This window comes from Myripristis murdjan, chromosome 10 (assembly GCF_902150065.1).
Source record: "Myripristis murdjan chromosome 10, fMyrMur1.1, whole genome shotgun sequence".
NCBI lineage: Eukaryota > Metazoa > Chordata > Actinopteri > Holocentriformes > Holocentridae > Myripristis > Myripristis murdjan.
In genome coordinates, this window is record NC_043989.1 from 15,893,054 (window position 1) to 15,904,702 (window position 11,649).

At 42.8% G+C, this 11,649-nt stretch overlaps 1 protein-coding gene across 1 annotated transcript in view; it reads right to left on the reverse strand.

The window, feature by feature from the left end:
* The window catches only part of efnb1 (ephrin-B1), a 59,236-nt gene extending 47,965 nt beyond the window's left edge, over positions 1–11,271 (reverse strand). Inside the window, exon 1 of the mRNA XM_030061866.1 lies at positions 10,265–11,271. Within this exon, the coding sequence (XP_029917726.1) occupies positions 10,265–10,392 (128 nt within the window). The 5' untranslated portion in view covers positions 10,393–11,271. The remainder of the gene's footprint in view (positions 1–10,264) is intronic.
* Positions 11,272–11,649: the final 378 nt, after the last annotated feature.

Genomic DNA, 11,649 nt, shown 5'->3' on the forward strand with positions numbered 1-11,649 from the left:
AAGCGTCAGTCACAGCTGCCACACAGAGCCCCGGCGCGCAGCAAATCCCAGGCCCGGCCCTTGCAGGCAGAGGGCCGTGGCTGGGCTGGTAACAGCAGGAGTCCCACAGGCCTTTTCTTCCAACTCCTCTCACCAGCACAAGGGGGAATGGCTCACGCTGGGAGTTTGCTTAGAAAAGGCTGAGCTGAGACTTGGCAGAATGGGTTAACATAGGCATGCACACACATAAACTCTCTCTCTCTCTGCCTCTCTCTCTGTGTATGTCTCTCTCCCTCTCTGCTGTCTGTGCTGCCTTTGGGCATGGTGGGAAAAAAAGATGAACAAAAAAAAAACTAAATCAAAGATATATCAAACTTGCAGTTACCATCTGATCGTTTGAAACACACACACACACATGCACTCCAAAAAATACAGAACAGGAGAGGGACTGCTCAAACTACATTATTGGGGAAAATGAGTAGTTCTTGCTCAATGCCCAGGGAGCCTAATACTGGTAAAGTCCTGGGGATTATACTCTGTGCCATTTCCATGCTCCCCTTAATAGTCTCCATGTCCTGCCTCTGTATGCCATAGATGGATTATGATGCTTTATAATTAACATGGGAGGGGAGGGGAGGGGGGTCGCTACAACCCACCCATCTGCCACGCTGACACACTTACGGGGGGTACCTATTGGGAAAAGGGGGCTGCTACCACACTGCTCCATTACTTTATCATTCTATCATTCTATTATCCTACCACTCCATTCAATTACACTGTCACTCCATTAGTGTACTCATAACATTGAACAAAGAGCTCCATGATGATCATTAATGATACATTCAAAGCTGGTTGGGAATGGTCATGCCTCATCCAGTCTGTCTTTGTTAAGACTTAAACTTTGACTAAAAAAAAAAAAAAAAAAAAAAAAAAAGAAAAGCTCCAAGCAAGGTTCACTTTGATTCCATTTAGGGAAGCACAGGTAAGTGAAACAAAACGCAGTATTCAGTGGCGAACTTTCCCAACAAGATGGTATTTGTTTTTTTGTTGCCAGGAGAGGTAGGCTATTATTAATATCATTCCTGCGTGATGAATCAAGTTACAGGTTGGAGAATTTTTTTTTTCCATATTGCTCATCAGCGTGCCACATTTCTATGCTTTTTTTTTTTTTTTGTCAGTGCTGAGATCAAACTTAGGAAGAAAAAGCTGCGCTCTGCTCACATGCATCATAATTTATAATGCAATCTAAATATTCAACAGAATAATTGCGATGTGATTATTTGTTAATAACACATCCATTCCCTAGTACCGCACACCCTTAATTTGTCATCATTTGTTGGAATCCATCATTCCCCAAAGCCCTGACACACTAAATTAAAAATTCCCCACAAAAGGCGTGTGAATACCACAAACGGGGGGAAAACACATCCCTCGCTGCTCATATGCTCCTTGACAACTCGCGACGTGTCGGAGAACTTGTGGAGCAGCTGGCTGCTCAAAGTTGGTTTGCCTGCGTGCTGTTTGGGATGGGTGTCTGATGAGGTCTGCCTCCGTGGCACAGAGGGGTTCTGTGAGAAAGAGTTAAGTCTATGAGGTCAGCCCGGAGGAGGAGGTTACGAGTTCTCGACTCGGAGCTGCAGGGGTAATGGTTTTAGAGATGGCTGTCACACAGATCCGTTCCACTGTCCAACACCACCACTGATCTCCACCAGTCCAAGTCCGCTCGCTTTTCAATCGCTCAACTTCTCTCTCCGTTCCCCTTTCTTCTTTTCTCCTTCTCTTTCCCCCTCACACTTACACATGGAAGTAATCTGGGAGCTCAATGCTGGACTGAAAGGATGTGCGGTTGAGCCCAGGGCTGGGTTTCAACGCTCTACACTGGCTTCCTTTCCTCTCCTGTTTAATCCCCTCATTTTCAGCTGCTCTTATGTAAAAAGAACTAAGATGGCAAACAACGGGCAGACTTTACCCATTCAACTCTTTCTCCACTTCCTGTAACTCTGCATTCCTACATTTTCACTTATTTCGGCCCAAGCAAAGGCAAGGCGACGGGGAGAAGTCTTAAGGGATGGTTTCCAGCCCCACGCCTGTGCCTCTGGTTGGCAGTGCTGGTGTTGACGGGAACTTCCTGGACGCTGCCAGCCAGGCCTTCGTCTAACGAAGCTGGGTCGCTAACCGCCTGTAAGGCAGCCACTGTTCAGCCACTCCACACACTTCCACTGCAGGGCCCTCAACACTTTGACAGGGGCACACTGGCACACTCCTAACACTTCCTTAATGCTCCACTGTGGCTGGACAAAGAACAATGGCTCACCGGCACACACACTCAAGCACTTACTCACCCGGACAAGTTCACATTCAGTCCCATTCATGCCAGCTCAGGGTTATTTAATTATCATATGAAAAATTAATTAAAAAGTAACAGCACTTGAGTAAACGGCATTTTGACCACCAAATCATCCACAATGTGTATAATTATAATGGATAGATAAGATCGGAGCCAATTTGAAATCCTTTTCTGTTTGTTTTAACCTACTTAGCAGCCAGGAGGGTATAAATGCCACGTAGAGCAGTGGCTTTCAAAGTGTGGTCCAGAGACTCCTAGGGGGGTTCCTTGAGGGGTTTCTGTGGGTGCTCAATAAAATGAGAAATACTTTAATGTTACTATAATTTAATTCACCAGTAATGGTTACAATGCATAACACTGTGTGTGATTATTTGAACATTATGTTTTAATCTCTTTGGATCTATTTGTCATTGTCCAAGTATGGAAACAATTTAAAACGTAACACAAACCAAATTATCTTTTTATATCGGGGTCCCTGGGGCAAAATCACTTCAAATGGAAGCCTGTGGATTAATAAAATTCAACCTGGGGGTTCCTAACATGAAAAAGACTGATAACCCCGAATTTAAAACAATACAGTGTGTACTGACAGAAAGTTCAAACTGCAGATGTCACAAGAATCTAGTGTATATTTAGGTGACAAGTCAAATTTCTGAAAACAATACCTAGCACTAATACTAATACTGGAGTTTTCTGTGTCGCTGTTGACGCAACTTGATACCTCACGCTGAGACTCAGTGTTATTCTAATGTGGCCTTACACAATCTGGTTAAATACCTGAAGTATTTTAAGTTGCAGTCATGCTTACAGGTCTGCAAAACTGAGCAAATAGTTGTACCACTGCAGTTGTTACAGCGGGACATTTCAGATAGTTTGTCTAATTTTGGAATAAGTATTTTGTTGAGCCGCTTTGCTTCGTACTTGAAGGCTACAGGCCAGTGTTGCACTTACCTCAATGTTCTTATTCTAATGAATCTTACATGTTTAAATACTTGAAACGCAAGGTTTACATTGACTTGTTAACATTTATACAAAGTTAAATTAAGAAGTGTGTGCTGAAGGGGATTTCATTTTTGATACTGACTTAGGTATCAAGGAATTTCACTGGTTGGTAGTGTTTCACTGGTATCAGCTACCAAAGTGTTGGTATTGTGACATTAGTAGTTTAAAGTTAATGTAGCGGTTTTCCATGACTAAACTTCACATGACACTTATGATATAGTAAACTCCTTTCATCTGGTGCCCCAGTGGTTCCCATTTGTACTCCCTGACACCCCGAGTCCCGCTGGTTTTCTATCCGGCCAGGTAGTTAGAAAATGGTTGCATTCACCTGGCGTCCTGGGTGTAAATCTCTCCCTATTAAAGGGCTGGAATAAAACCCAGCAGGCCGGTGTTGGAAGCCACTATGGTACTCCAAGCAAATTGAAACAAATGCTAAAAGTTACAGACACTCTTTAAGCCAGGTTTGGGCAAGGAAATGAATTTCATGTGTACAACTGCTGGAGTATAAAGAAAAGAATGCATCAATAACACATAAAAACACAATGACTGGTTTTCAGTGATGTGGCAATCAAGGCACCAGTGGATAAAGTGAGTCCATCTGGAGTCAAACCATATTGGAAAAACAGCCTTTCCCTAAAAATACCCTCAAGCGCTGCAGCCCCTTCTGCATCAGGGTGCTTCACATAGATGACCACGCAAAGAATCTGTCCTTACACACCACTGAAACAACATACATTGCACACACACATAAAAGTTAAGTGCAGCTGTTCTTGTAGCGAGACACAAGCCTCCTTTACAGCACGATGGGCCAGTTGCTCTCCACAAGTAGTTCTTATTGGCTGGGCCTCTCTCGGCCTCTCTGTGTCTCTGAGCTGGGCTCAGACTCTAAGTCCTCTCTGTGTGTAATGAGATCTCTATCAGAGGGAAACACGATCAGAGTCAAAAGGGGGAGACAGGGGGAACTGGGGGAGGCAAGGGGAGAGAAGGGGTATATAGCAGGGGTAGCGGGGGCAAGCAGCAGGGCGCGGGGCAGGGAGAAACAAAAACAGTGCTGTGACCCTCTCAGCAGTGGCCTGCTCTAAAGCGAGCAGAAGTGGAGAACATTCATTGGACTCTTTGCAAGGAACCAAATCCTGTCTCTGGTCTAGCCTCATCTCCTCCGGCTCTGGTTTAACAGGTTGTGGCAGTTGCTGTTTATTTTGTCTCATACCGGTAGAGCTGCTACTGAAACTGTAATATTGACATGTCAGTGCAAGCATGAATGTCACTTTCCAGGTGTTAAAGGTTTACTGATGTTTCAAATCAAGCCTTCACTTTTTGCGTTTACAACACCTGTTTCTAAAAAAAAAAAAAAAACAAAGAAAGAAAGATCAGGTAAGGTTAATCTTTTTTGTTTTGTTTTTAATTAATTTGAAAGGGGGGAAAAAACACAATTTAAAGCTTAATAGCCTTTTCTGCTGATAAAATAATGTAATTATGAAAAATTATGTACCAGTGAACGTGCCGCTACATCAGCTTAATGTGAAGTGTGTGGTCGAAAATTCTGAACCAACTAAGAACCGTTTTTGTCACCACTCCTCAAAAACAAACATTGTATACGGGAGTGTGTGTGTGTGTGTGTGTGTGTGTGTGTATGCCTGTGTGTGTGGAGCAAGATTTTTTGACTGGACTATCTATCTACATATATTTTTTAAAGAATAGTGAAAATATTATTATCATTATCATTACCATTATTATTATTATTATTATTATTATTATTATTATAACACGCTTACAACATTTATATTATATATATATATATATATATATATATATACACATCCACAAAAAAACAGATACATACATACATACATACAGTTTTTTCTCAGTTGATACTTCTTTACTTCTTGAATAATACATTATGTAGAACTCTTGTAGAATATAGTAGAATGCAGAATATCTTCTTCACACCCGATTTCGCACGTTTTTCTGAAATTACTGTCACAATTTATATTTAATTAAATTAACGCATGTATGCTGCTTATACACACTGATCTTTTTGTCTTACCGCAGTGAGATACTGACTAAATTATATTAATTTAGTCAATATTGTCTAAATTAATATAATCCTCTATGCATTGCTGTCACTAACGCTAAAGCATGTGTTGAAAAAATATTTTCCACTAATTTGTAACAATGTCCAAAAAAAAAAAAGCCAGATTGTTTTCCTGAGTGCGAAAAAAAAAAAAAAAAAAAAAAAAAAAGTATCCTAGCACCAATACTGCAGCTACACTGAAATTTTCTCAGGGGGCAGTACAGTGCACCCTGGAGAGATTTTCACAAACACAGAAATTTTCATCCAAAAAAAAAAAAAAAAAAAGAAAAAAGAAAGAAAAAAAACAAATTATAGCAGTATAACAAACTATTTTCTTTACAAAACACAACAGCATCTGCACTCAAGTTACAAAGCCAAAGTACACAGAGTGACCGACTGGAGCACCGGACGTCAAAGTGCAGTCAACAGACGGCTGGTAAACTGTGGGCCTTGAAGACAATGCAACGTATTTTTGGGCTAATTTTTTAATGCGCTCTCCACTTAGGTGACATCTGTTATTTACCAAACTCTTAGCAGCGTCTGCACACTGTCTTCTGCGGCTCTGGATGTCAGACGCTGTTTTCCTACGTTCTGTAGAAACCATTTGCTGTCATTCACGTTCATCTGGTATTGAGATCATAATCTGCAGATTTGAAAAATGCCTGAGTAAAGTAATCTACCAGTAAACAGGCTGTCTTAATTATTATTTGATACATTTTTTAAATTGTTTTATGGTATTGTACTTCCAACCAAATGGAAATGTAGATCAGAAAAGTTAAACAGTTGCTCTTTGCTAAGTCGCCTTACAAACTTTACTGCCTTGATGATTTTGTATTAATGTACAAATTATTAAAGATGACAATATATAAATTTAAACTAGGTTAAGCAGTTAAATGTTTAGAGCTATTTGAAGTCCAAGGAAGGGCGAGGAGCGCTGACGAGCGTGGCATTTCCCCGCAGTCGCCAGAGCTCAGCCCAGCAAGCAGCTCTGGGAGCGTTTAAAGAGACAAAAGGTGAAAGATACTGTAACATCACAGGACTCTCGGAAAGAGCGCCGCAATCACATGGACTCCCACATCCTGCAAAAACTTTTACTATCAATACCAGCAGAGAAACTACAACAAAAGCAAACATCAGCAAACTTTTTTTTTGCCATATATTAGTGGGAAAAATTTGTAATCTTGTTTGAGAAATAAAAATTTCCCTCAAATTTTGGAAAGGCTCGTTTTTTCATTATTAAACAAGACAACAAGAACAAGAGAACAAGAGAACAAGAGAGTGGTTTGTGGACTTTAACCCTACTGTTTATATATACACACACAACCTTTATGTAAAAATATGTCTGCATACACATCCATTATATACACAGTCAACATGTCATTGTTGTAAGACAAAAAAAGATCAGTGTGCGTAAGCAGCATGCATGTGTAAATTTAATTAAATATAACTTGTGGCAGCAATTTTAGAAAACCTTACTAAATCATGTGCAAACAAGATATTCAATATATATTTCATATATTTTGAGCATTTCTCAAAGATCTAAAAATGTATACCAATTCCACATATTATTCAAGCAGTATCAACTGAGTAATAGATAGATAGATAGATAGATAGATAGATAGATAGACAGAAACTCTCTGTGCGTAATATAGTTCTGCAGCAGCACTAGAGCAGAATGTTGCAAACCTTGTTTTAAACTTGTCTGTGACTCGGAGCCTGACAGGCAAGGTGAATGGACACAAAAGAAGATGAGCAAGCAAAGACCAACTGAGACAGCAGAATATGGCTGACTTTTATCAACAATCATCTCTCTGTTAAGCTGTTTTGTATTCTGTTGTGGCTTCGGAACCAAGCCAGGGCCAAAATATGTCTGCACTGTTTCCAAGCCTCACAAAACTGAGCGGAGTTCAAAATTAGTGCACCAGACTCTGAAACCAGCCTGTGGCTGTTTCCTTATAGTGTGTTTTCAGAGGTGTGCGAGTGTGTTTTCCGTCTTCCCCATCTTGTTTTTCTCCTGGGCTGCTGCACACAGCCTGTGGTAGCTACAGGTCATGAGGTAAATATTAGCTAAGGAGGGTTAGAGGACATGCAGGAACCACTCACGGCTACCCTGTCAGATTATCATTAAATCGGCATCACTGCAGCATTCCTGAGCACACTCTGTGTGTGTGCGTATCAGGGCATGCATGTACGTTGCTGTGCTGTGTAGGTTCAGCCAAACCAATGGAACGTGATCAGTCATAACAAAGTGACATTTTCTGGCATAATCCCACTCAGCTAAATGAGAACTAATCCGATTTGCTTTGATCAAATGTTAGACAGTTCTTTACCAGCTGGGGACGGTGACACATCCAGGCCTCTTCTGCATGGCTGCTCCACCACCAAGACATTTCATCATCCGGGCCCAAATTAAATATCAAAAAAAAGTCGGGATGCATGCTGTACCCTTATGCAACACAACTGCTTTTTCAGTGATAACGTATGTGGCCTGCTCTGGCATGCAGGGGGGAAATCAATTAAGTCATCCCCAGTTACTGATAACGCAGGAGGGGATGTGCTGGCACCCTCACATTGAGATCCATACCTGGGAAAAGCTCAGAGGAGGTAATGCTGCCCCGCTCACACACAGGGACACACAAGTGTACACACACACACACACACACACACACACACACACACACACACACACACACACACACACACACACAAGGAACACCTCACACCACAGTGGCCCAAACCTGCTGGTTTCCTATACCTTCTCTCATAATTCATGGCCTGTAGGGAGGTGTTGGTATTGTTATATTTTGTGTGTGTGTGTGTGTGTGTGTGTGTGTGTGTGTGTGTGTGTGTGTGTGTGTGTGTTTGCGCATGGATATATACAGTGCGCAAGCGGAGGGCCAGATTAATTTATTAGCTAAGGCAGCAGTGCTCCCCAAAGTGGGAACAGGAACTAAGACATCGTAAATCTAGATAAGTCACCAGATAGTGTACTGTACAATTCTCTAAGCCTCTCTCCACTCTCTCTAAGTCTTTCTCTGATATAACTATAGAGCAATATAGGCCAAGTCAGAGAGGTGGAGCGTCAAAAAAAAAAAAAAAAAACTGTGAAGAAAGAGGCTGATTGCTGTCCAAGTGTTCCTTTTTATTGCCTATCAAACACTGCTGCTGACTGATACATTTCAGAAGAAAAACAGGTTTGTCTTTTGTTATTGCAAGGCATGAGTGCGACAGGATAATTGTCTTTTGTTTCTCTAAGCGCCGGGTAACAGGATAATTAGGTTGAAAGAACACTCTGCAGAATGCATTATTGTTCCACAGTGAAGTTTAAGAAAAATTCGAACGGCATGTTTAGACTTTTCTTTTCTGTTCTCTTCTCATTTTTTTTTTTCTAAAGGGAATGAAGACAGAAGACAGATGGCGGAGAGATCTTCCACTCTGCTCACCTTCCTGAGCCGTTCCCTTCATGTGACATCAACAATCAATAAACGTCCTTCGTTTTTCACTTGTCTGCCCATGACAGACACACTGTGCCCGTTTCTGTGCGTGTGTGTCATTTGTGTGTGTGTGTGTGTATGAGTGTGTGATATTTCTCTGATGACGTTCATCGTTCCACTACCTCTGCAGCCATACTCAAATAAAAGCTGATGGGCCGTAGTCTTGCCATTAAGCAGGCCACACATACACACACACGCAAATGAACATCTCAGCAATCTTCATACTGACTGCACCATGAGCTCCTGTGACATTTGACATTTGGAGGATAAATCATGGATTCACCTGAATGAATAAGTTCTAGTTAAGCGCCCCGGTCTAGCCACTCTCCATTTCCCCTCGGTACTGTGGGCTCAAATGAAGGTCAGCTACTCATTTCCAATAAGTACTGAACTTTTTTTCCTGGGGTTATTTTCCATATAGTTCCCAGCATCATACAAATGTTGGGAGTCAGTCTGAGTGGGTGATAATTGTTACCAGAGTGTGTTTTATTATCAGTAGCCTGGGCTCAGTTACTTGGGTTTTGATGGGAAAGGAATACAAAGAAAGAAGGAAAAGAGAAAGAAAATAAACGTCTTGAACAGCTTTGACAAACTTTTCCCAAATTTGATGTTGAAAGACTGGGCTGAGTCAAAGCCACTGCAATTAAGGAAAATGCAATTCTTCATTTTAAGAATTTGTCTTTTGATGCTTGGTAGCTTACAGTGGGTCAAACTTTTTATATATATATATATATATATATATATATATATATTTGTGTATAATTATATATATCATTTTGTGGCTACACTGAGCGCCTTGAATAAATTATGAAGTTGGATCACAGTGTGTGTCCAGGCATGTTTCTTCCACCGCCAGGCCAGGTATGTTCAGAGCTCCTGAGACGGACTGAAAGGAGAAATTTCGGCGACGCAGTGGCTACACCTTAACACACTTGGCAAGGTTTACTGGACTTTTTTTTTTTATTATTATTATCTTGTGCTCGTCATTCCACCATGAGAAGTAGTGGGCAAAGTCTGGCATGACCATAACTGAAATTACAGCAATTAGATTTACAGTAGCTCTGTGTGTAATCATGACGTTGGATAAGGAATAACCATTATTAACCATTTTTATTTGGATTTCGGTCAGGCCTGTTATGCGGGCCTATATCCAATGTGTTCTTTGGTTCAGGGAAATTCCCGCTGGGAAATAAATCAACAAAAAATGCTGCGGTACAGGAAGCCGAGCTGAAACTACATCATCTCTTCTTTTTTTTGTAGAACATCTAGCCAGAAACACAATGGCAACTTTTCTTGTAACGTTAGCCCTCCATTACGCACACACCCAGCGAGTTTTGCATGCTTATACAAATGAAATACGACACTTACTTGGGATTTTGTGAGCTCCAAATAATAGTCTCCAGCGGTTTCGCTAACGGTAACGCCGACCTGCACATTATAATAAAGATCCAAAGGTAATACTTCCAACAGCCGAGTCCCGCCATTCTCAAAAACATAGACAGTGAGCCGATAACTCAGAGCGTCGGACAGTGCGCCTGGCAGCCTTTATCTGTGGTTTGCCCGGTGGAAGGTGATTTTTGATCAGTCGGGAGCATGTGAGGTCGATATCAGATACATGACCTTCTGTCCAACTTCTTATAATGTGTCCCAGACACCTTGTCCTTGACTGAACTGTCCGCAGGACGAGCGAAGCCCACGGTTCTTGATACAATCTCCTCGGCGTATAGGAGAGCCCCCAGTGTCCTGCTTGACCTGTGGCTGAGAGGAGGGGGAAAAAATCGGCCCTTCGCGACCTTTTTACTCTGCAAAGACACCTCACGGAGACGATTCGATGTCGGATGAAATCAGATCGAGACAATTACAGTTTGGATACGCACGCACAATTCGCGGTGTGGCTGCCGATCGAGCGCTGCGCCGTGTCTTTGTCAAATCTCCCCCCGGTGCTGCTTATACCTGTCGCTGTATATAGCCTACAGATGACCACATTCATCCATCAGTCACAACTCCGCAGCACGCCGGGAATCCCGATGTCCACTTCATTCCAGTGTTATCTTTCACTCCGCCTCCCCCTTGCTATTCTTCTTTGCAAGGGAATAGAGTTTCTTTTGTAAATATCCCCCTCCGCTCTCCGTCCTATACGGCGTGCGTGTTGCGCTCCAACAGGGTAGCCTAGTCCAACTCGGGCATGCTGCGTGGTCAGTGAGTGAATGTACGTCCCCCCTCCTGGCGGCTGCCGCTCGGACACTGGGCGCAAAAGTGCCGACGGAAGGTTACGCCTGCTCACTAGCCCGCACGGTCGCTCCAAATCCGCTCGCTAGCATTTCCACGCCGGTATTTCTTTTACCGTGTAAAAGTCCCAGTCCTCCGGTGTGCACCGCAGCCCGAGCTGAACTGCTACTGTAACCCGACGCCCAGGCAGGCGAAGGGGGGGAGGCGGAGGAGGGCGGAGGGGGGGCGAGAACAGCCCACAACGCGAGCTGCGGCCAATCAGAGCGCTCTGTCCGAACTTGGAAGCAGGAAGCAAAGGCATTTATCGGGAGGGAAGGAGGAGGGCTCGGGGTTTGGAGGGGGGTATCTGTTATTGGGTTGACCCCCACACCGCCACCTCCACCTCCACCCGCACCCCCCCTCCCCGCCCCGGACCACACCAGGGACCCAAATTGAAATGGACTTTGGAGTTATGAGTCACGCTGCATAAGGGAGCGATAGTCGAGCATGCGTAAATGAGCTTATGGGAGAAAAAACTTTGAACC